At 46.2% G+C, this 26,504-nt stretch overlaps 1 protein-coding gene across 1 annotated transcript; it reads left to right on the forward strand.

Moving 5' to 3' along the window:
* Positions 1–15,018: 15,018 nt before the first annotated feature.
* Positions 15,019–16,767, forward strand: LOC136498210 (protein CANDIDATE G-PROTEIN COUPLED RECEPTOR 7-like). Its single transcript, XM_066494160.1, has 2 exons — positions 15,019–15,995; positions 16,114–16,767. Exons 1-2 carry the CDS (start codon positions 15,147–15,149, stop codon positions 16,612–16,614), a joined length of 1,350 nt encoding a protein of 449 aa, XP_066350257.1. The 5' UTR covers positions 15,019–15,146; the 3' UTR covers positions 16,615–16,767.
* The last annotated feature ends 9,737 nt before the right edge of the window (positions 16,768–26,504 follow it).

Below are 26,504 nucleotides of genomic sequence, written 5' to 3' on the forward strand. Positions count from 1 at the left end.
TGTTGTTATGTAGTCAAATAAATTGTTGAGTTCTAGACATTATTATTTGATGTTTTATGTAATGGACACATTATTTGATGTTTTATGTTATGACTTTGCTTGTGCAAATAATTATTTGGTGCATATGTTGCCTTTGTTTCTTTGCTCATGCTTCATAATGTGTACTTATTTAGGTATTGAAATCAAGATGAGTACCTCCAATGATGGAAATCAGGATGAGTCGGGTAGCGATGAGGATTTAATGGTTGCATATATTGCATTGGAATTGATGGGCTCAAGTACTAGTGCTGCAAAGAAGGAGATGGTTCCAACTGTACCAAGGATGATAGGCATCCAGGGGGTTGAAACCCAACTAAATGACAGAGTCGAGTGCTACAACATGCACAGAATGTCATGGTGGTTTGTGACTTCGATATGCGGTTCACATTTGTTGTCACGGATTGGGTTGGATCTGCTCATGACACTCAGGTATTTTTGGATACTTTAGTCACCTAGAAGGATAAATTTCCACATCCACCTAAGGCAAGTACTACCTCATTGATTCTAGGTATCCTAATAGAAAAGGATATCTAGCACCTTACAAGGGACAAAGGTATGTATCATGCGCCCAAAATGGCAATATGGGCGACATCTAGTGGGATCGAAGGAGGTGTTCAACTAAGCTCATGCATCCCTCCAAAATGTGATTGAGTGGTCATTTGGAGTTCTCAAGATGAAGTGGGCCTCTTGCAGTTACCTAGCTATCCAATTGAGAAGCAATCAATGATTATCGTTGCTTGCATGGCTCTCCATAATTTCATTAGAGACAATGCCATAAATGATGAACATTTTGAAACCTATGTGGAAGATAGTAGTGGTGTTGGGTCCCAAGTTCCTACAACTGATGGTACTATTTCGGCGGATGATATGGATATGCGTGCTTTCCATGATGCTATTGCTTTTGCTTTGGTTGGGTGATTCATTGTTAGGAACTTGAGTATTTTGTAGCAATAACATTAATCAAATGGGCATTATTTTGGACTAATGGAACCATATTTCTATCTCAAATTTTACAAATATTGCCATCATTGCCTTCAGATCACTATAACAAACCAAAAGAGGTAACTGTCGGTGTGGGACCCACGGGATACCCTGCAAGGAAGGGAGAAGATCTAGTCTAACTAGGATTCTTTCTCTGTAATCTTAGTAGTAGTATTATTCTATAATCCTACTAGGAACTCTCATTGTAAACCAACTAGGATTCTGACCTCCTGGCTATATAAAGGAGGGCAGGGTCCCTAGAGACACGATTTTGACAACACAACACTTGACAATCAATCCAACGCAAAGGCTAAACGCCAACTAGATTACTCGATCACGGTCAAGGCCCGAACCAGGATAAATCGACTGTCTCTTACATTTACCGTCGAGTTCTGCATAGGCTGAAGCCCGAACATACTGCCCCAGGTACCCCTATGGTAGGCTATCGGTGGTGAAACATCGACAGCTGGCACGCCAGGTAGGGGATTTCGGCGACTTTGCATCCAAGAGCTCGATGGACCTGACAACATGATCTTCTCGAAAGGATCAACCTTCATCTTTGGCTCATGGATCTGCGAGGCGGACGACAATGGCAAGCTCCAAAGCCATCTCCTCGAAGATTCAAATCACCACGAAGACCATTCTATTTCAGTGACTATGATAGATCAACTTGCTGGAAGATTCGCGCAGCTCACGATGTTCGATCCAACTCAGATTTCACGACTTTGCTCATCCGACTCAAACTCAGGTTCCGCATCCGAAATGGAGTCTTACCTGAGTTCTTTTGAGAAACCTAGTTCTTTTTCGATGGGGCTTAAGAATGTGGCCTTGGCCTATCAAGAATACAACTCGGAGTACACTCAGAGTCTTTTTAAGAAGTCGGTTCCTTTTCCGATCGGTCTCCACAACATGGCAATGTCTTATCAAACATGGCCTGAAGGATTCCTCGATCCGGTGCTTAGAATGCCACTGAAAGGAGCCCAGGAAGGTCTTATGTTAACTATAATATCTCAAGACTGCATCGTCCACTGGCCAGGTTCTGTTCCTGAGGATAGCAGCACCCAACTAGTCGACAATACGACAACAGCAATTCTACCCTACCAAGAAGGAGACTCAATATGTGACCTTGAAGCCTCTACTAAAGTTATCAACTACTTCGACAGTGTGGAAACCGACGCTGATAGCGGAGCAATTCACACATGAGAAGTATTCATGATTCGCTGCCCTCGATCACCATTGGTCCACCTAGAAGTGCCTGATGTCAGGTCATTGGATGAATCTGAGTCCAACATATCACCCTTTACCTAGGGGCACGATGGTGAGACCGAGAGTTAGAGGCAAGCCAGAGAGAGAAAGAACAAATTGAAACAAGGATGTCAACGCCGTGCTAGGCAGCGCAAGGAAGCTTAGATCAGATATGAGTCAGATCTAGCCGAGTACAATAGAAGAAAATTAGTGCGAGAGGTCAAAGAAGGACGAGCGGCGAATACACCCTATGATAAGATCCGAGAAGCACTAGAAGAACTCAGAGCGACTTCACATCCCAATGAAAAATAAGAACAGCTCTGGGATTTTCTTCGATCAACAGTCCTAAGGACGCACAATGGAAGGACCTGCTCAAGACTACCTACCAGGTCCACATCTCATGAGCAGGAAGATTAAAATCAAAGGAAGTCCGCTTTCGAGAGACTTGGACCAAGTGGAAGTCACAATAGAGAAAGTAGAAGAAACCATAGTCAAAACGACCAAGTCGAACAACCAAGAAAGGACAGAAGCGAAGCACCTACTCGGACGGCCACGTGAAACTACTCTCACCAAGACAATAGTTGGCAAGAAGGGGGCGCTGAATCAGAATACACAGAAGCCAGAACGCATGATAGATTCCCCTATTTTGCAAACAGACTTGCTTCAATACGACTACCTCACAAGTTCAAGCCGTCCAACCACTCCAAGTATGATGGCAAGACCGAACCAAGGCAGTGGCTCAAGATTTCCTCGCAATCGATTGAATTGGCCAGAGGAGACGATGATATCAAGACCTTGTTCTTTCCCATGGCCCTAGAAACCATGCCCCTTCAATGGTTTGACAAATTGAATCCAGGATCAATCAGAAATTGGGAGGACTTGCAAAGAGTTTTCTGTGAAAATTTTGCGGGTATCATTACACACCTAATCACCCATGCAGAGTTAAAAGGACTTAAGCAGAAAGGAGGTGAAAGTCTAAAAAATTACTATCGACGATTTGGCAAACTAAGAGCTCAAGTACATGACATCACCCAACAAGAAGTAATTGAAGCTTTCTCTCATGGAATCATGGCTAGGTGGCAATTTCAAGACTTCTACAAAGAAAACCCAAGAAACAATGAAGAATTCAGACGAATAGTGGAAAAGATGATTACTACAGAGGAAAAAACATGAGAAAGGTTCCTGGATAGAAACAACCGAGACAACCTGGACAAGCAAAATCATCGAAACAACAGACATCAGGAAAGAAAACGTGGACCAGACAACACCGTAGCAGTGACTGACAAATCAAGGAAGTTTTCCAAGCCCAGAAGGTATGACGACATTGAAAACATGCATTGCATCTTGCACCCTAAAGGAAATCACACCATCGGAGATTGCTACACCTTCAAAGATCCATACACAAGAAAAGATAGTAAGGAGAATACCAAAGAAGGCAATCAGACAAAAGAAGAAGACAACCATAAAGACAAGGGATTCCAAAAATCTAGGGGGACAATAGCAGTAATCTTTGTTGGGGTTCTAGATTCCAGAAGCAAACATCAAGAAAAGCTAGCACTACAAACCATCATGGCAACAGAACCGGCTACTCCAAGATATCTCAACTAGACACATTACCCAATCCAATTTTCAAGAGAAGACCAATGGACTAGCATAGGAAATGCAGGCCATTACCCACTGGTTCTAGATCCAACTATTGCCGGTATGACTGTCACAAAAGTACTAATCGATGGGGAGCCAGACTCAACATCATTTTTTTAAAACTCTAAAGAAGATGGGACTACAACTCACTGGGATGATTATACCAACGAGCACCCCTTTTTATGGCATAGTACCCCACAAGGCAACGATGCCACTTGGACAAATCACTCTACCGGTTACTTTTGGGACTCCCTCAAACTACCGTAGAGAGTTCATTAAGTTTGAAGTTGCAGACTTTGATTCATCATATCACGCAATCCTCAGGCGCCCAGCACTAGCAAAATTCATGGTGATACCACATTATCCATACCTGTTGCTTAAGATGCCAGGGCCTAACGATGTCCTATCTCTGCGGAGTGATTTGAAGCGCGCTTTTGATTGCGATGTTCAGGCAATCCAAATTGCAGCAAAAGCACAAACCGCCGATGGTAGAAATGAAATAGCCACTATCGCAGCAGAAATAAGCCTAGAAGAGCTAGAGATACCGGCTAAAAAACCCAGCATCATCGCACCACCAAAAGAAGCCGACATCAAGCAAATCGACCTGGGCACCGATGATCCCTCCAAAACAGCAACCATCAGTGCCCACCTTTCGGCAAAATAGGAACTCGCGCTCACCAACTTTCTTTGGGACAACAAAGATATCTTCGCTTGCAAGTCGGCCAACATGCCAGGTGTCCCAAGAGAGTTGGCTGAGCACAGAATTGATATCAATGAAGGCTCCAAGCCTGTGAAGCAACGGCTACGACGATTCTCACCTGATAAGAAGGTAGCAATTAAAAAAGAAATCACAAAGCTAATGGTAGCCGGATTTATCAGAGAAATCCTCCATCCAGATTGGCTAGCAAACCTAGTTCTAGTACAAAAAAAGAATACGGACGAGTGGCGCATGTGTGTCAACTACACAGATCTCAACAAACACTGCTCGAAAGATCCGTTCGGACTACCACGCATTGATCAGATAGTTGATTCAACAACAGGATCTGCCCTATTATCCTTCCTTGATTGCTATTCAGGATATCACCAGATCGCATTAAAGGAACAAGACCAGAGCAAGACATCTTTCATCACTCCATTCGGTGCCTACTGCTACAAAACCATATCATTTGGACTCAAGAATGCTAGTGCCACTTACCAAAGAGCTATCCAAACGTGCCTTGGTGATCAGATCGGTGAAAACGTAGAGGCATACGTGGAGGACGTAGTAGTAAAGACAAAGAACTCGGATACACTAATTAAAGACTTAAAGCAAACCTTTGAAAACCTAAAAAGATGGAGGTGGAAATTGAACCCAAACAAGTGTGTATTTGGAGTTCCTTCAGGACAACTACTCGGATTCTTGGTCAGTCATTGCAAAATCGAAGCAAGCGTCAAGCAAATTCGAGCCATAATAGAGATGGGCCCTCCTCGAAGTGTCAAAGATGTGCAGAAACTAACAGGCTGCATGGCGGCCCTAAATTGTTTTATATCAAGACTCGACGAAAAAGGGTTACCTTTCTTTAAACTGCTAAAGAAGACAGACAAGTTTGAGTGGACAGAAGAAGCCAACGAAACTTTCAAGAAGCTCAAGGCATACCTCACTTCCTCGCCTGTTCTCACACCTCTAAAGAAAATACGAAGACATGATGCTGTATATTGCGGCAACTTCAACTATGATCGGTACAGTGATTGTTGTAGAAAGAGAAGAAGAAGGGCGTGCATATAAAGTACAACGCCACGTATACTACATCAGTGAAGTACTGTCAGAATCAAAAATCCGGTACCCGCATGTGCAAAAACTACTCTACGCCCTCCTGATCACTTCACGCAAGCTTCGCCACTATTTTGAAAGCCTCAAGATTACCGTGGTGATAGATTTCCCACTTGAAGACATCCTACACAATAGAGACGCAACAGGGTGCATATCTAAGTGGGAAGTTGAACTTGGTGCCCTCAATATCGATTTCACCCCACGGAAGGCAATTAAATCTCAAGCCCTGGCCGATTTTATTATCGAGTGGATAGAAATTCAACAACCTATGTCAAATACCATCCTTGATCATTGGAAGATGTACAATGATGGATCACTCAAGCTAGGCAGAGCCGGTGCACGCGTTCTCCTCATTTCTCCAGACAGAAAACAACTCAAGTACGTCCTTCAGATGTTATGGCAATCTACAAACAATGAAGCAAAATACGAAGCCCTCATCCATGGGCTACGAGTGACAATTACCCTCGAAATCAAGCGTTTACTCATATACGACGATTCGATAGTAGTCATTAATCAAGTCAACAAAGATTGGGACTGCACCAAAGAAAACATGGGCGCTTACTGTGCAGAAATACGAAAGCTCAAAAAACATTTTCAAGGATTAGAAATTCTACATGTCCTGCACGATTCTAATATTGCGGCAGACATCCTCACCAAGCTTAGATCAGACAGGGCGAAGGTCCCACCCGGTGTATTCATAGAGGAGTTATCAGCTCCCTCTATCAAACAACCCGGTAAGATAACCCTTAAAATCTCAGCTAAAGGTACCCAGATTTTGGTAATCACCACTTCATGGACCCAGGTTTTTATTGATTACATCAAAGAGAATAAGTTGCCAGCGGAAAAAGAGGAAGCTACCCGAGTTGTTCGCAGAAGCAAGAACTACGTCCTAGTAGGGGACAAACTCTACAGAAGAGCCGCGTCATCAGGAGTACTCCTAAAATGTGTTTCATTTGAAGAGGGCAAAGAGACCCTAGATGAAATACACTCAGGTTGCTGTGGAAATCATGCCGCCTCAAGAACACTAGTCGGCAAGGCATTCCACACCGGGTTCTACTGACCAACCGCTTTGAAAGACGCAGAAGAACTTGTTAGAAAATGCAAAGGTTGTCAAATGTTCGCAAGACAAGCTCATGTGCCAGCACACAATCTCATCTGCATCCCACCCGCTTGGCCTTTCTCCTGCTAGGGGCTGGATCAAGTAGGACCTCTCAAGAAAGCAAAAGGCGGTTTTGAGTACATCTTCATAGCAATTGACAAGTTCACCAAGTGGATTGAATACAAACCACTCACAAAATACAGCGCAGCCAAAGGAGTCGAGTTCATACAAGATATTATGCACCACTTCAGTATACCCAATCGAATCATCACAGATTTAGGTTCTCCCTTCACAGCCATAGAATTCCAAAGTTGGGCATAGGACTACGGCTTTAGCATAGATTACGTATCAGTCGCACATCCAGAGGCCAATGGATAGGTAGAAAGGGCTAATGGACTCATACTAGCTGGATTAAAACCAAGATTGTATGAAGAACTAGTGGACTATGGATCAAAATGGATTGAAGAATTACCCAAGGTCGTATGGGGGCTATGAACTCAAATAAGCAGAGCCACCGGATACTCACCTTTCTTCCTAGTTTATGGATCAAAAGTCGTACTACCTGCCGACTTGATCTGGACGTCACCAAGGATACAACAATATGACGAAGGAGAAGCAGAACATACCCGAAGATTAGAACTCGATAGTACAGAAGAAGTCATAGTGAATGCTACCCTTCAATCAGCAAGATACCTAAAAGGATTAAGACGCCACTACAACAAGAATACCTAGCCTCGATCACTACAAGTCAGAGACCTAGTACTAAGAAGAATACAAAAAACTAACGGATGCCATAAACTACTCAGTCCATGGGAAGGTCCTTTTATCGTCATAAAAGTCATCGGACCAGGCACATACAAGTTGATAACTGAAGACGGAAGAGAAGTCAACAATACATAGCACATCAGCCAGCTAAGAAGATTCTACACATGAAAACAACTCAAGGAAGAATATATATACAAGCCACGAGAGATCAATGTTCATGATCAATAAAGATGGTGCTCCTCGACAGCATATGTACTATTATGACTTATCAATGTTCATGATCAATAAAGATGGTTCTTTCTCGACAACATATGTCTTATTATGGCTTTCCCCGAGTTGTTTCCAATGAGCGTACCGGCCAAGAGCAAAAGAGCTGAAAAGATGCTTGAGCCCGCCGATGAGGGTAGCTAATAAGCTAACACTCGAACCAAAAAGCAAAATGGCTAAAAATACTGCCTGAGCATACTGGCCGAGAGCAAAAGAGCTTAAAAATGCTTGAGCCCGCCGATGAGGGTAGCTAATAAGATAACACCCGAAACAAAAAGCAAAATGGCTAAAAATATGCCTAAGCATACCGGCCAAGAGCAAAAGAGCTGAAAAGATGCTTGAGCCCGCCGATGAGGGTAGCTAATAAGCTAACACCCGAACCAAAAAGCAAAATGGCTGAAAATACGCCTGAGCATACCGGCCAAGAGCAAAAGAGCTGAAAAGATGCTTGAGCCCACCGATGAGGGTAGCTAATAAGCTAACACCCGAGACAAAAAGCAAAATGGCTAAAAACACGCCTGAGCATACTGGCCAAGAGCAAAAGAGCTGAAAAGATGCTTGAGCCCGCCAATGAGGGTAGCTAATAAGCTAACACCCGAACCAAAAAGTAAAATGACTGAAACTAAGCCTGAGCACAAATCAGAGCAATTTTAAGACAAGACCCTCTAGCTCCTTGTTCCAAAAAGCAAGAGGCTCGGGGGCTACACTACCTACTTGGTAGGACCTGAAGGAACAAGACGAGGCTTCTAGAACTCAACCATGAAGTGCTCAGGGGCTTGTCAATCCTAGGATGTTTTTGCAACTAGGGAAAGGACCAGATGCTGACCACATCCCGAGTTAAGCCGAAAAGAAGAAGCTGAAGATACTCGAGATCGTCGGTCCTAAGTCTTTTCAGCACTAACAAGAACACAAAGTTTGACAAGACAACGATCTATACCGAGTTGCTTACAAGTCACAAACGAAAGCCAAACAAGCACTCATCAAGTCAAGAAAGTCTGTCAAGACAACGATCTACATATACCGAGTTGTTTACACGGCACAAACAAAAGCCAGAAAAGCACTCGACAGATTAAGAAAGTTTGTCAAGACAACGATCTACCTAAACTAGGTTGTTTACAAGATGAAGAAGTACAGGCATAGAAGACATCAACAAAAAAATAAAGAATATTCATTCAATCTTCATTCAAAAAGAAGTTTAGTGTTCTATTATAGAAGCTAGAGTACAAAGGTCGATTACATCAAGCATTGTCATCAGGAGAAGAAATATCAATGTTAAGATTATCAACGATCCTCCTGGCCAAATCTTCGACCTCAGGCTCCACCTTCTCAATAGCATCCAGATATTCTTGACTCTCGGCTTCATCAGCAACCTTGGACAAAGGAAACTCCGGAGAAAGAACCCGGACCTGGGCAAGAACATTTCTGGTACATAGTTGGGCGCACCTCTTCACGAACTCCTGGAAACGGGTCGGCACTTGGGGAATAAACTGAGCCCAAGATTGACCATCATCCGCTGAAGTCTGGAGAAGACCGGCTACTAACCAAAAGGATTTCGACAAAGCATTCTAGTTCTCAGTAGTCGTCGCCAACTTGCCAGTCAAGGCTTCGATGGTTTTTTGGGCCTGCACAAGATCCCTATCAGCTCCACGCCTAACCAATTTAGCAAGCACAAGTTCTTCTTCAGCTCGAATAATTACCTCCTCGGCCCTATTGTGGTTAGTACGAACAAGTGTCTTCATCTCCTCGATAGCCTTCGAGAGCTTCTGCTTTTCAACTCGGAGAGCTAGACCAGGCAACAAAAAACAAGTCAGCAGAAAGGCAAATTCGAATACAAAAGGAAACGAAAAAGAACTCGCAATACCAGTGCACTCTTTCTTCATGGCCTCCACATTTTTCAAGACCTCCTGGGCAGCTAAATCCCTCTGCTTTTCTGCCTCGACCAACTGAGCATGGAGAGCCTTCTCCTCCTTCTGATGCGTCTGACGCTCGGTCTCCAACTCAGCCCGACAGAGGTCAAGCTCTGCCTTTAGGGTACTCACCTCAGAAGACAACTTTTTCTCGGTTTCAGACGAGAAAAAGAAGCCAGTATGATCATGAGAAAAAGACTAAGCAAAAAGAGAGAGAGAAAAACAAGACATAAGGAAAGAAGGAAGACGAACATCCAAAGAAAGAACTTTAGAAAAAATTACCTAGAGCTTTTCCCCAAAAGAAGTCGCAAAGGTCGACAAGTTTCCCCACGCGACGGTCAGCTCTGACAACCGATGAGTAGCATCAAATTGATGCAACACATCATCGTCCAAACGCGGAGCACCGGTACCAAGAGAGACAGAAGGAGAAGCCGACGCAGGCAAAGAAGGCAAGACCAGGGCCATATCCTGGGAAGCCCCGACTACCTCCTCAGATGGATCCACCCCCATGGCCACAGTCACCCCCAGAGTTAATAGATCCGAAGTAGCATGATCACCAGGGGGCCCCGTCTCCCTCACAGCCACCTCACTGACCGTACTTTCCGAGTCCTTTGACTCAGTACGCGGGGGCGCACCAGAGGACTGACAAGAGGGCAACTGAGGAGCAAGAGAAGACAAGGGTCTACAAGATGATAAGAAAACTCAACGATAAGAATATGAGTCAGGAAAAAGAAAACAGAAGCAAAGAAGCAAAACAAGGAATCACTCACTCAGCTACCCTCTTCTTCAGAAAACCAACAGAGGACCTAAGAGGGGGAACTATAGTGGCAAAAACATCACCGCTACCCTGTGACAGGAGCGACGCGGCCGGTACTGGAGCCCTAGAAGAACTCGAACCCGATGACCGCTTACTACAAGAGAACAATACTAAAGCAAAACAAAAGGAGGGGTTCAACAATAGGAAAATAAGAAAACAACTCACCGACAAGTAACAAGGGCGACATCATCATCCTCTTCTTCCTCACTCTCGACCAAGGCCACCATGGCACCAGCTGAAAAAGGACAAAAGTACTCGGCCAAAGATAAAAACAAACAACAAAAGGACAGATCGCATTAATATGCTCACCTAAGAGCATGCTAGCTACAACTAGAGTACCTGGACGAGTACTCGACTGGCGAGACTTCTTGGCAGCAGATGGAGTAGAAGAAGAACGATCCGCTCGCCCCCTCTTTTTGAAAGTATGAGGAGCTTGAGGAACTAGGCGAGGAACATACTCTACATATACATCAAGGTTTGCGGAAGAAACGCTAGGAAATATTGTGGTGGTCTGAAACTTACTGGTCAAGGATGCCCCAACAAGACTACCCCCAGCCTCCACATTTGTAGGGAAATCATCAAGGGGAATTAGATCAGCGAAATTACGCCCCAATTCCTATAAAAGAGTAAAACAACAAGACAAGGAAGATTAAGCAAAAATTAGATACAACAAAAGACACACAAAAATACCCACATAAGAAAAGAACAACTCACAGCAGGGGGCGGGTTGTTAGCACTGTACTCAAGGACAGCAAGCGGGACGACGCTTACTCCTTTCAGCATCTTCTGAAGACGCTCAAGCACCTCCTCTTCAGTCAACTCAAGGGCAGGGACCATACGAGAAGGGTCCTCTGCCCTAGAGTACTCAAAGCCATAATTTTCTCGCTCCTTCAGAGGTTGAACTCAGCGGCGAAGAAAACTAGAAATAATCCCAAAGCCGGTCAAGCCTTGCTGTTTTAGAGTACAAATCCTCTCAAGAAACGGCTTGATCGCCTAGACTTCAGCCATCATCACAGGATTCTTTTCTCATCAGTCATTAACCAAGGGACCAGATCAAGAATGAACGGAAAGAGGAGGAATCAAATTGGTGGCATAAAACCAGTCGGCACGTCAATCCCTCATAGAATCAACCAGGTCATAGTCAAAGAATTTGCTCTTAAGACCCTAGCGAAACTGAATCCCGTAGCCACCAAGAACATTGGTGTCATCGCGGTAGGGTTGTGGCTTCAGACGAAAGAAGTAACGAAAGAGAGAAAGAGAAGGAGGAATTCCAAGGAAAGTTTCACAAAGATGAACGAAAATAAAAAGATGAAGGACATCATTGGGAGCAAGATGGTTAAGGCTAATCCCAAAATAGCTGAGAAATCGGTGAAGAAAAGCAGAAGTAGGAAGGCAGAGTTCGACACGGATAAAGGAGACGAAAAGAATACTCTCACCAGGACCTAGAGTAGGGACCCGATGCTCGCCTGGAGCTCTCCAATCAACAATATCCTTGCTCTGAATCAGACCATCGCTAACAAGCTCGCGAAGCTGATCTTCAGTCGTTGTTGGAGCCGGCCAAATCTTCTGAGCAGCCCTCATGGCCATAAACTCTTGATTCTCAATCATGGAAAGTGATGCCTCCTCGTCTACAAAGGCCGCTTGGGACTTGCTCACTGATTTCTTCCTACCCATATACTAGTGGGAGCAATAAGGAACTAGGAGGCAAAGATGATTTGGACGGCGGCACTCAGATGACAGCAACAATGGCGGCGGCGGAAGTTTGAAGACTAGGGTTTCAAGGGAAATTAAAGCACTAAAGAAAAAGAAGAGGAAAGACCCTTAAATAGATTTTACACCAGTAAAAACGCGGCCCACCAGGCCCGTTTTAACACGGCATGAGGACACAACGGTCCATTTACTGACACAGCTAAAATGATGGACGACACAAATCCACACAACGGTATAGTTTAACGGGCAGATTTCAAACTTATCCATTAAGCACCACGGCGGAGTTATCATATTACTACAAAAATAACTCATCAACAATGAAGCAAAGAAGAGTTACCTCACAAGGAACGCAACAACCCGGTCCTTACAGAAAGAACTCAGGAATCTCATCAACAACCGGGACATCAGGAGAATAAAGAATGACAACTCAGAAGACAAGATTCTTTCCATTATAAATGGTTTCAAAAAATAGAAGATTAGACATCTTACAAGACCCAACGAACTCGGTACTATGACAAGCAAGGTAGCAAAGAGGAACTCGGACATGGCTAGGCTCTGAAATGACTACGTGTTCCAAATTGCTACTCGATAGAACAAACCGCCCTTGGCTACATTGTTTTCTTCAAAGGACGAACGCAGTGCATCCAAGGCAGAAATCAGCAGCACGGTGGGACAACATGGAGCAGAGAAGGCTGGTAGGCATCTGTCTACCCAAGTCCGATGTGATGTTGGATATGGTGTTGATCTGCACTGGACAGTCTCAGGGCAGGCAACGAGGATCAACCCATAACTGTCAGATGAAGGAACGCATCCCACATCACAAGACTCCCTCCGACTACCGCCACGTACTTTCAAGTACAATGCTACTACGGGATTAGCCTACCTCTAACCCTATCACAAGACTCCCTCCAGCTACAGCAACATACACAAGAAATGCAAAATATGTCCGGAGGCTGTTCTACTTCATAAACTATCATATTCATGACTACGGAGACTTCAGACCACGCAACAAAATACTCGATGAATCAAAACAACACACAAGGAGGATATTTATAGGCCAAAGAAGCGGTGCACCCGTACCAGGAGCACCAACGGAACAAACCTAACAAAGGACACAGTGAAAAAATAGAATTCAATGAAAGAGGACTCAGGCGTGAAGGAGCAGTACTCAAGAACGAGCATATTTGGAAGAATATATCAACACTGTACAACTTGTGAACAAACATCATTTACTATCACCCACCACCGTACAACTACATCTGACAACAGCAGACTACCAGAGAACATGCCAAGAACCTATATCCAAGTTCTTTTTGGATAAAAGAACCCAGCAAGAGGCTCGGGGGCTACACTCAGAGAGTGCATTTTTTCCTTCAAAAAAGCGCACATCACACAGAAGACTTCCTCAAGACAGTAGTTTTTTAAACAACATAAGATTTAAGATCCTCCAACTTTTTGTTCCAAATAGCAAGAGGCTCGGGGGCTACACTCAATGAGTGCACTTTTTCCTTCAAAAAAGCGCACATCACTCAGAAGACTTCTTCAAGACAGACCACTTCAAAGCCACATGACAAAAAAAACCTGGACATAGCTATATCCGAGCTCTTTTTGACAAAGAACCCAGACATATCTATATCCGAACCCGGGTATATGCTCAGGAGCCCTTCGACGAAGAATCAGAGCGATTTCAAGAGAAGACCCTCCAGCTCCTTATGCCAAACAGCAAGAGGCTCGGGGGCTACACCTAAATGGGAGTACTTTTTTCTTCAAAAAGGTACACACCACGCGAAGATCTCACGAAGCGCTACACGGTTTCGCTCAAGAAAGCACTCGGACGACGCTTGTTCCTGCTCGACAAGACCTGAAGGAACAAGACGAGGCTTCGAGAGCTCAACCATGAAGTGCTCGGGGGCTTGTCGATGCTGGACCCACGGGATACCCCGCAAGGAAGGGAGAAGATCTAGTCTAACTAGGATTCTTCCCCTTTAATCTTAGTAGTAGTATTATTCTGTAATCCTACTAGGAACTCTAATTGTAAACCGACTAGGATTCTGACCTCCTGACTATATAAAGGAGGGCAGGGTCCCTAGAGACACGATTTTGACAACACAACACTTGACAATCAATCCAACGCAAAGGCTAAACGCCGACTGGATTACTCGATCACGGTCGAGGGCCCGAACCAGGATAAATCGACTGTCTCTTACGTTTACCGTCGAGTTCTGCATACGCTGAAGCCCGAACATACTGCCCGGGTACCCCCGTGGCAGGCTATCGGTGGTGAAACATCGACAGTAACATCAGCCTCAGGGGCACATAGGTCATTTTACATTCAAGATAGACAATCTCCCGAAATAATCATGACAGTCAAATAACCATTTTATTCAGATAGCAGATTCTCCAGATCGTGACTTATCAGATAAGCCTCCTCAGCTTATAAGTGAGACTCGGAAAAGCTAAACCGCAAGCAGGGCCTAAGTGTTTGATATTATTCTCATTTTTCTATCTTGTTCTTATTTTGTTTAGAAAAATCCAAACAGGGCCTAAAATTGTTGATTTCAATATAGTTGGATATAGTGGAGCACTGAAAATGAGAAGTGCTACAAGTGGAGGTCGATCGGTTCTACTAGAGTTCTGGATGCTGATGCATGCGATCTTCTCCAGGCTCTCATGGCCATCCCTAAAACACGCCATGCTCGTCGACAGGCCCCTCCCTCTCCGTTCGTGTGGCTTCGTGCACAGCTCATGCATGCCACAATTCTATCTATGCCAAGAGCAGGCAAGGGCATTCTTCCTCACCCACGGCCGCGGGCGAATTGAATGGCGTGACGCGAACCCAACTCATTACGTACGTGACGACCAACAATGCAGCTCGGTAGATTCATTGCCGCCTCCATGGTCCTCGCCGTCGTTGTTTCCCTCGCCGCCGTCCTCCCTATCGCTCGCGCTGAGATCAAGACGACGCCCATTGTCTCCGACTCGCGCTCCGTCATCCTGTTCGAGGAGTTCGGCTTCAGGCGCGGCGGCCACGCCACTGTCTCAGCCACCGGCATCTCATGGAGGGTCCCCGAGGGTTCCCAGCTGCAGGCCGTGGACACGACGCTCATGGGCTTCTTCCTCATCTCCAACTCCCTCTTCTACAAGATCAACAACGAGTCCGACTACGCCGAGGCCACCGGCGGCGCCTTCTGCCCGCTCACGAGCAAGTACGTGCAGCGGCTCTTCCTGTTCAAGGAGGTGGCGCCCGACGGCACGGGGCGGGGCTCCCTGACCATCGACTCCGACGACCAGTACACGGTGCTGTTCAGCAGCTGCCAGGAGGGCGTGGAGGTCACCATGGAGGTGCGCACCGAGATGTACAACCTGCGGCGCTCCGGCGCCCGGGAGTACCTCCCCGTGGGCCTGCTGCCGCTGCCGTGGATCTTCGCGGCCGCGGCCGCGGTGCACTTCACGTTCCTGGGCACGTGGATGCTGGTCTGCGTCAAGCACCGCAGGACCGCGGAGCGTATCCACGCCGTGATGGGCGCGCTGCTGCTGTTCAAGGCGCTCAAGCTCGCGTGCGCCGCCGAGGACCAGTGGTACGTGGAGCGCACCGGCACGCCGCACGGGTGGGACGTCGCCTTCTACGTGTTCGGCTTCTTCAAGGGCATCCTGCTCTTCACCGTCATCGTGCTCATCGGCACCGGCTGGTCCTTCTTGAAACCTTACCTCCAGGTGCATGAGCATGCATGCGTCGTCGTCGTCATCGTTTGATCCTCCGATCGATCCGTGCTGCATCTGCATGCAACGATCACCAACGATATATCATACGTGCGTGCGTGCGTGCGTGCAGGAGCGCGAGAAGAACGTGCTGATGATCATCATACCCCTGCAAGTGATCGAGAACATCGCGTCGGCGGTGATCGGGGAGACGGGGCCGGCGGGGAGGGACTGGCTGGCGTGGAACCAGATCTTCCTCCTGGTGGACGTCATCTGCTGCTGCGCGGTCTTCTTCCCCATCATCTGGTCCATCCGCAACCTGCGGGAGGCGTCCAAGACCGACGGCAAGGCGGCGCGGAACCTCCAGAAGCTGACCCTCTTTAAGCAGTTCTACCTGGTGGTGGTGTGCTACCTCTACTTCACGCGGATCGCCGCGTCGGCCGTCGCCGCCGTGCTCAGCTACAAGTACCAGTGGGCCGTCAATGTCTCCATCGAGACGGCCAGCCTTGCCTTCTATGTGTTCGTGTTCTACAACTTCCAGCCCGTGGAGAAGAATCCCTACCTGTACGTCGGTGACGATGAAGAAGAAGCCGCGGGTGGGCAGCTTGAGATGGAGAGCACCTTTGAGATCTGATGAGAGACATGCATCATGTACGTGATCAATGTCCTGTTCTCTCTCTCCAAGTTTTGTATAGTTAATATACAGTACTACGAACAACCTGATATGATTTTGATATTTTTCCGGTCGCCTAAAATGTCCTAATCTTTTCAGTCATAATATATAAGATTAATTAATTAGGAATCAATAAGTTCTGGTGCCTGGTCTTTTTATGCATGGGTCTTTGGCGTTCTTTTCTAAGAATGATCCAATATATACTACAGTACTTCACCCCTAATTTCGATACCGCACAACATATTACCAAGAGCCAATTCTACCTCCAACACATCTGCACAACAACGGCCACCGAGAATTTTTTTTAATTTTAACACTTTTTTGATAACTAATTTTAAATCTAATACTGCAAGTTTTTTTTTAAAACTAACACTTTTGGCCGTGCCTATTGCCCTGGCGCGGCCAAATGCCTGTGCCGCGCCATGCATGGTGGCGCGGCAGAGGTCTGACGTGGCGACGACCGGTTTCGGTGACCGTTGACGTGGCAGCTCTTGCTGCGCCACCTACCTTGGCGCGGCAGTGCCACACCCTGATCCATGGCGCGGCAGAGCCGAATAAATATCGCGCCCAGTCCCGCCTGCCCGAGCAGCAAGCCCGCGTGGCCACCGCGCTCGCCGCCCGGCCGGCGGTACCTGAACGGTTTAATCCGAACGCGTCGCGCCGATAGTGGGAGTTATTCTAAGTATTGCTTAACGTAAAATCAATAGTAGATTTGTTTCTGTCTTTTGTTGAATTTTTTTCACGGCCGAATAGAGAATTTGATAAGTCAATGATTTGTTTTTCCGTCTTTCATAATACGGTTAACCACCAATTTAACTAATCGATTATGAAAAATTGCCACCGGCGTCGAGATACGCCGGGACTGCCGGTTCCCGAACTAGTTGGTACTTAATCTCGCCGGCAGTGCTGCCGCGACGCAAAGAAACAAATATGAAACAGATAAATAAAGTCCGTGCGCAAGTTGACAAGCTGGCACATAATATTTTCATTGTTTTGACATAAGTTTGACATAACATAACCAAATAACCCCGCAAGTTTCGGACGTCAATATTCGTTTGACCTAACAAACTAAGACCCAGGAGTGTAAGGATCCCTCAGACGCCTCTGTCTCTTCGGATTTGTTGACAACACATTAGGAGTATAGCCAACGTCGGTATGGTCGCGTCGACGGTGCGTACGGCTCGTACCCTACAAGTATATGATACGCACGATTACTTATAATTATTTATGATCGTTAGTTCATGGAGCCTACGTATTTAAATAAACAATCTTTGATAGTACCTGTGAGGCTCCTTGGGTACCAAGCGGGGCACTACCTAGCTGAGACATGCCGATCTCGTCCTGCAGCCAACCGTCCCACTAGTCGTGCTGTCTGCGGAAGCCCGGGGGGCGTCGTCATCGTTGTCCTCGGTTGCAGGGTCCTTCCCAGCGCTATGATGTGGTGGTGTACGCACCGCGGAAGTGGCACCTGTCATCTGCTGAGAAGAGCCGGCTGATGTCCTCAAAGAGGCTGAAGACGTGGCACCCGACCGCGCCGGGAGTGGCGGTTCCTCATAAGGAGTGTCCATGCAGCTCAGCTTCTGAGCTAGCTTCCTGCAGCTCTTCTTCACCTTCTGTATAAATAGACGTTAAAGTTAGTGTATTTCGCAAACGCATATACACTGAACAAACATTTTCTGAACGGACAAGTTTATGTTTACCTCCACAAAAGCCGCGAGAACGCCTGGCCTCAGCCCTCTAGACTCGTGAAGCCAGTATGCTACTTCGTTGGACAGCCTCGATAATTGTGTCGCCTGGGTACAGAAACGCGGTTGAATAATTTTAGTATACATACTTAATACCAAATGGATAACAAATTGTACCATTCAAGTATCTTACCACGTATCTTTGTAGCGGGGCTCTCTGTAGCTGTGTGTCATCCCTAGTGGTAACGTCGTACACATCTTCGATGACATCTTCCTCCGAGTCCTCGTCAACCGCCACGTTAGTGTACGGGGCTTGATATGTGTCCTCGTAGACCTATGAAGCCAGCGCAGGTACTCGTCGAAGGTGTGCTGGTCGTGTGGAGGACCCACATGGACCTGATGTCGTACCCTGTTCTGCCACAAATGGATGCGCGAGCTGTGTGTCACGCGCCAATCCTTGGTCTTGTACCTCTTCCTGCGGTCATACCTATAACAAAACGATGTTAGTTGTACCACACACCTCTGGATTGTAGCATTGTTATTAATCGATAATGCACCCGTGCAATTCTTGGTTGGTGGAGTAAAGCGGTGGTGGGCAGCCTGTCATTCTCCCAAACTGTCTACAGACCCGAATGGGCAAGTGAATCTCGATCACATGGAAGAAAATAAGAGGGATGTCGCAGCGATACTCGTTTGACTTGTCTCTAGTGACAGGACTAAGATAGTCCTAGAGCTCCGGAGCATCCCAAGGACACCAATACACCTAAAATTTCGTAATAGAGTTAGGTTGTGATATAGTGTAGATTGAACAAGACACAGTTATGATAGTAAAAAGAGCGTAACCTGGTAATGTGTCAGGATGTCGAGACCGTTCGTGTACTCCCTGTACTTGCGCCACGCATTCCCTCTAACTAACGCTGATTCCATCCAGATATACAGAGCTGTAGGGAGTGTATCCTGCCCGTTCCATCGCTGTATTGAACACGATAATAAATTAGCCATTAATAATGAATTCATATGTAACTGCCTCCAAGAATATAGTGAACCGAAGTACTTACTGGTAAACCATTATTAAGGGGCCTCCCAACGGGCCATCGTTCCAAACATCACACCTGAAGTAGGTACGAGCAACCCCCAAGGTTCACATATCCTGAGGTGCGACAGCAGGCAACGCATAGCTGTCGATACGTCCATGCTAGGACTGTGCTGCTCCAGCTGTACGTCGCTATGTTCTCCCACGACTGTCGTAGTATGTCAAGGAACATCCAGCTGATCGTGTTGCTCGAGGCGTCTGGGAAGAGGAAAGCATCAAGAAAGTGCCAGAGCCACACACGAGTGAACCTGTCGATCAGAGCCTCCTCAGCCTGTGGGTCCAAGTAATCAAAGCGCTCCGTGATCCAGGACAACGAAACCCCAAAACTTTTCCTAAAATTGACCAAAGAAAATGAGACCCCATGGCTGCAGGAAAGCAATGCAAGTATTAAATAGGCTTGAATTACTCACTTATTTTTCTTGGAAGCATCGTCTTCCGGTGGAAGAAAGCCAGTAAACTAAGCCACCAGCTCCCTCCAGTGATCGTTGTCAACTATCCCTATCACTGGAAGTCCCCCCAACCGAAGGCCTAAAATAGCCTTCACGTCCTGCAACGTCAAGGTCATCTCGCCACAAGGTAGGTGTAACATGTGGGTCTCAGGCCTCCACCTGTTATAAGAATAGAACGACTGTTAGTTGCCTCAAATTTGTTAGAAGAAAGTTTACGTACAAAGAATGCACTCGCACCTGTCTACAGCTGTAGTAAGTAGTGCTGGGTCAAGGGACGGAAGACCGTGGTTGACAACACGGACAAGCTCGAGGAAGCCGGCACGCCGTATATACGGCGCATAACGTTCGTCCCACTGGTGCGCCCTGGTGTGCGTGCAGGGCCTCAAAGGAGGCAAGGCCACCTCTGCGTCACTGTCACTCAAGATGTGTGCTCGGTGCTGGTCGTCGTACTCCACCTCAAGAATGGGGTACAACGGGTGCTGCGTGGGAGGAGCCACCATGTTACGAATTGATAAACAAAGCGTTAGAGTATTCAAATTAACAAAATTTAAATTAATATTAGTAAGTTCACAAACAAATCACTAACCTCACTATCCTAAATCCCTAAACCCAAAATCCTAACTATACTAGATAATAAATACATAATCAATCCCTAAAATACCTAAAGCCTTTTGGGTTTAGAGTAAACTAGTATATATACCCAAAATCCCTAACTAAATAACTAACTATAAACTAAATAATAAATACATAAACAATCCCTAAACCCAAAATCCTAACTATACTAGAACACACAACCTCAAACCTACGTAAATCACAAACAAATTCACTAACCTAACTATCCTAAATCACTAACTATCATAAATCAATACCAATCATAAAACCCTATCTATCCTAAATTACTAACTATCCTAAATCACTAATTATCCTAAATCAATAATAATCAAAAAAATATGAAATCAACCCTAACTATCATAAATTACTAACTATCCTAAATCACTAATTATCCTAAATCAATAATAAGCAAAAAAAAATATGAAATCGAGAGGAGGTATCTTAGGAGCGGGCGGCCTTGACGCGCCGGCATTCGTGGCGTGGCCGGCGCGGGCGCTGCGTGGCGGGAGTGGCCGGGCGCAGTGTGGTCGGGCGGGCGAGGCCGGGCGGGCGCTGGCGGCAGGTGGGCGGGCGGCCGGCCACGCGGTATTTATTCAGCTCTGTCGCGCCATGGATCAAGGCACGGCACTGTCGCGCCAAGGTAGGTGGCGCGGCAAGAGCTGCCACGTCAATGATCACCGAAAGCGGTCGTCGCCACATTAGACCTCTGCCGCGCCACCATGCATGGCGCGGCATAGGCATTTGGCCGCACCAGGGCAATAGGCGCGGCCAAAAGTGTTAGTTTGAAGAAAACTTACAGTGTTAGATTTAAAATTAGTTATCAAAAAGTGTTAAAATTAAAAAAAAATGACCACCGAGTGGTCAGTGTAGGCTCAATATCTCTCCTTGGGGTGGTTAGAGTTTGAGTCTCAAGGGACTCACTCTTTATTTGTGATTTCGGCCGCAATGACAAAAGGAGAAAAAAACTCCCTCGTCTGCCTCACATCTATAGCACAGGTCTCTGGCCAGTTCATCTCATGGAGCTACGGTATGACTGTGTATAGGTGGGGTAGGGGTTTAGGGGTTTTCTCGATTTGCATGAGAAGATCTTCTTCTTAAGCCGAAATACCCGGGTGTCGATGTTTGACCACCGATAGCCTACCACGGGGGTCCCCGAGGCAGTATGTTCGGGCTTCAGCGTATGCAGAACTCGACGGTTAACGCAAGAGACAGTCGATTTATCTTGGTTCGGGCCCTCAATCTTCGATCGAGTAATAGCCCTACGTCCAGTCGGCGTTAGCCTTTGCATTGGATTGATTGTTAAGTGTTGTGTCGTACAATTGTACTCTAAAAAAACCCCGATCCAAGGAGCCCTGCCCTCCTTTATATAGTCAGGAGGGTAGAATTTTAGTCGGTTTATAATTAGAGTTCCTAGTAGGATTATAGAATAATACTGCTACTAAGATTACAGAGGAAGAATCCTAATTAGACTAGGTCTTCTCCCTTCCTTGTGGGGTATCCTGTGGGTCCCACATCGACAAGCCCCCGAGCACTTCATGGTTGAGTTCTAGAAGCCTCGTCTTGTTCCTTCAAGTCTCGTCGAGCAGGAACAAGCGTCGTCTGAGTGCTTTCTTGAGCGAAACCATGTAGCGATTCATGAGATCTTTACGTGGTGTGTACCTTTTTTGAAGAAAAAAGTACTCCGATTTGGATGTAGCCCTCGAGCCTCCTGCTGTTTGGCACAAGAAGCTTGAGGGTCTTTTCTTGAAATCGCCCTGATTCTTTGTCGAAAGGCTCCCGAGCATATACCTGGGTTCTTATTGTCGAGTGGTCTTGATGTCGTCTGTTTTGAAGAAGTCTTCTAAGTGATGTGCGCTTTTTAAAGGAAAAAGTGCACTCACTGAGTGTAGCCGCCGAGCCTCTTGCTATTTGGAACAAAAAGTTGGAGGGTCTTGAATCTTATGTCATTTAAAAAACTGTTGTCTTGAAGTAGTTTTCTTGGTGACGTGCGCTTTTTGAAGGAAAAAGTGCACTCACAGAGTGTAGCCCCCGAGCCTCTTGCTATTTGAAACAAAAAAGTTGGAGGTTCTTGAATCTAGGTTGTTCAAAAGAACTGAGAACTTCTCCTGTTGCAGCCCCCGAGCATATATCCGGGTTGTTTTGTTCAGGGAGAACTTGGATATAGGGTTTTGGCATATTCTCTGGTAGTCTGTTGTTGTTAGATGTAGTTGTAAAGTGTGAATGTTGTTTGTTCACGAGTTGTACAGTGTTGGTATATTCTTTCGAATATACTTGTCCTTGAGTATTGTTCCTTCACGCCCGAGTTCTTTTTCATTGAACTATGTCTTTTCACTGTGTCCTTTGTTAGGATTGTTTCATTTGTGCTCCTGGTCCATGTGCGCCGCTCCTTTGGTCTATAAATACCCTCCTGGAGTGCTGTTTTGATTCATTGAGCGTTTTGTTGCTTGTTCTGAAGTCTCTGTAGTCATGAATATGGTAGTTTGTGAAGTAGAGCAGCTCCCAAACGTATTTTGCGGTTCCTGTGTGTCTTACCATAGCTGGAGGGAGTTTTGTGATAGGGATTAGAGGTAGGCTAATCCCACAGCATCATTGTACTTGGAAGTATGTGGCGGTAGTTGGAGGGAGTCTTGTGATATGGGATGCGATCCTTCATCTGGCAGTTCTGGGTTGATCCTCGTCGCCTGCCCTGAGGCTGTCCGGTGCAGATTAGCATCATATCCATCATCACATTGGACTTGGGTAAACAGATGCCTGCCGGCCTTCTCTGCTCCATGTTGTCCCATCATGCTATTGATTTCCGCCTTGGATGCACAACGCCCATCCTTTGAAGAAAACAGTGTAGTCGAGGGCAGGTTCTCCTGCCGAGTAGCAATTTGGAACGCGTAGTCATTCCAGAGCCTAGCCGTGTCTGGGTTCCTCTTTGCTACTTTGCTTTTCATGGTACCGAGTTCGTTGGGTCTTGTAAGATGTGTAATATTCTATTTTTGAAACTATTTATAATGGAAAGAATCTTGTCTTCTGAGTTGCAATTCTTTATTTTCCTGTTGTCCTGGTTGTTGATGAGATTTCCGAGTTCTTTCTATAAGGACCAGGTTGTTGCGCTCCTTGTGAGATAACCCTTCTTTGCTTTATTGTTGGTGAGTTCTTTTTGTGGTGATATGATAATTCTACCGTGGTGCTGGATGGATAAGTCTGAAATCTACCTGTTGAACTGTACCATTTTGTGGATTTGAGCCGTCCATCGCTTTAGCTACGTCGGTAAATGGACCATTGCGTCCTCATGCTGTGTTAAAATGGGCCTGGTGGGCCGCGTTTTTACCGGTGTAAAATCTATTTAAAGGCCTTTCTCCTCCTTTTCTTTGGTACCCTGCCTTTGTCTTGAAAACCCTAGCCTTCGCAATTCCGCCATTGCCATTGCTGCCACCATCTGAGCGCCATCGTCCGAGCCTTCTCTTTCCCCAGTGCCTTTTTGTTTCCGTTAGTTCATGGCTGTGAGGGCTGCCCAGAAGGTTTGGCCGGCTCCGACAACGACTGAAGACCAGCTTCGTGAGCTTGTTGGCGATGGCCTGATCTAGAGCAAGGACATTGTTGAATGGAGGGCTCCGAGTGAGCATCGAGTCCCTGCTCCAGGTCCTGGTGAGATCATTCTCTTCGTTTCCTTTGTCTGTGCTGGGCTTTGCCTCCTAGCTTCTGCTTTTCTTCATCGGTTTCTCAGCTATTTTGGGATTAGCTTGAATCATCTTGCTCCCAATGCTGTTCTCTATCTTTCTGTCTTTGTTCATCTCTGTGAAACCTTCCTTGGAATTCCTCCTTGTCTTTCCCTCTTTCGTTACTTCTTTCGTTCGAAGCCCCAACCTCGCCGTGATGACACCAGCGTTCTTGGTGGCTGCGAGATTCAGTTTCGCCAGGGTTTTAGAAGTAAATTCTTTGACTATGACCTGGTTGATTCTGTAAGAGATTGGTGTGCTGACTGGTTTTATGCTGCCAACTTGATTCCTCCTCTTTCTGTTCACTCCCGGTCTGGTCTCTTGGTTAATGACCGATGGGAAAAGAACCCGTTGATGACTGCTGAGCTCCAGATGATCAAGCCCTTTCTCAAGAAGATTTACACTCTGAAGCAGCAAGGCTTGACCGGCTTCGGTATTATTTCAAGTTTTCTTCGCCGCCGAGTTCAACCTTTGAAGGAGCGTGGACATTACGGTTTTGAGTACTCTGGAGTGAAGGACCCTTCTCGTATGGTCCCTGCCCTTGAGTTCACCGATGAGGAAGTGCTCAAGCGTCTCCAAAAGATGCTGAAAGGAGTAAGCGTTGTTCTGCTTGTTGTCCTCGAGTATAGCACAAAGAACCCGCCCCCTGTTGTGAGTTGTTCTTTTCTTTATTTGAGTACTTTTGATTCTCTTTCATTGTATCCACTTTTGCTTAATCTTATTTGCCTTGTCATTTTACTCTTTTATAGGAATTGCGGTGCAATTTCGCTGATCCAAGCCCCCTTGATGATCTCCCTGCAAATGTGGAGGCTAGGGGTAGTCTTGCTGGGGCGTCCTTGACCAGTAAGTTTCAAACTACCATTATGCTTCCTGGTGTTTCTTCCGCATTTTCTGACGTATATGAAGAGTATGTTCCTTGTCTAGTTCCTCGAGCACCTCGTACTTTTGGAAACAGGGAGCGAGCAGATAGTTCTTCTTCTGCTCCATCTACTGCCAAAAAGTCTCGCCAGTCGAGTACTCGTCCAGGTACTCCAGTTGTAGCTAGCATGCTCTTAGGTGAGCATATTAATACGCTCTGTCCTTTTGTTGTTTCTTTTTATCTTTGACCGAGTACTTTTGTACTTTTTAGCTAGAGCTATGGTGGCCTTGGTCGAGAGTGAGGAGGAAGAGGATGATGATGATGCCCTCGTCACTCATCGGTGAGTTCTTTTCTTGTTTCCTTGTTGTTGAAACCCTCTTCTTGTTTTGACTTTGGGCTTGTTCTCTTGTAGTAGGCGGCCATCTGGTTCGAGTTCTCCTAGGGCTCCAGCACATGTCATGCCGCTCCCGTCGCATGGTGGTTTGAGTTCTTTTGGGGCTCCAGTATAGGCCGCGTCGCTCCTGTCGTAGGGTGGCAGTGATGTTTTTGCTGCTGTGGTTCCCCCTGTGAGGTCTTCTTTTGGTTTCATGAAGAAGAAGATAGCTAAGTGAGTGCATTCTGGTTTTATTTCTTTGCTTCTGTTCCCCTTTTTTCTTATTCTTTTTTAGGAGTTTCCATGTCAACTTTTAGGTCTTCGTCTTCCCCGAGCCTCTAGTCAACTTCTTGTCAAACCTCTAGTGCGCCCTTGCGTACCGAGTCTCAGGACTCAGAATGCACGGTCGCCGAGGTGGCTGTGAGGGGGATGGAGTCTACAGCTGCCGATTTGTCGGCTCCTGAGGTGACCATGGCCATTGCTATGGGTTCATCTGAGGGATTGGCCGTGGCTTCCCAGGAGACTGCCCTGGTCGTGACTTCCTCGCCTTGGCCGGCTTCTCCCTCTCCTCTTCTTGCTCCCAGTGGTCCACCTTTAGCTGATGATATGGTGCAGCAGTTTGATGCCACTCATTGATTGTCGGAGCTAACCGTCGCCTAGGGAAGCTTATCGACCCTTGTGACTTCTTTTGGGGAAAGGCTCTAGGTAAATTTTTCAGTAGTTCTTTCTTTGGGTGTTTGTTTTTCTCCTATCCTCATTTCTTGTTTTTCTCTCTTTCTTTTTGCTCAGTCTTTTTCTCATGATCATACCGACTTCTTTTTCTTATCTGAGAATGAGAAAAAGTTGTCTTCTGAGGTGAGTACTCTGAAGACTAAGCTTGACCTCTGTCGGGCCGAGTTGGAGTCTAAGCGTCAGATGCATCAGAATGAGGAGAAGGCCCTCCGTGCCCGGGTAGTTGAGGTGGAAAAACAGCAGGATGCGGCTGCCCAGGAGGCCCTAAAAATATGGAGGCCATGAAGAAAGAGTGCCATGGTATCATGAGTTCTTTTTCGCTTCCCTTTGTATTCAAATTT

Source organism: Miscanthus floridulus, chromosome 12, assembly GCF_019320115.1.
Source record: "Miscanthus floridulus cultivar M001 chromosome 12, ASM1932011v1, whole genome shotgun sequence".
NCBI lineage: Eukaryota > Viridiplantae > Streptophyta > Magnoliopsida > Poales > Poaceae > Miscanthus > Miscanthus floridulus.

Coding starts and splice junctions, on each gene's coding strand:
- LOC136498210 (XM_066494160.1), top strand. CDS start 15,147: ATGCAGCTCGGTAGATTCATTGCCGCCTCCATGGTCCTCGCCGTCGTT. Junction 15,996..16,113: donor TCTTGAAACCTTACCTCCAG/GTGCATGAGCAT, acceptor GCGTGCGTGCAG/GAGCGCGAGAAGAACGTGCT.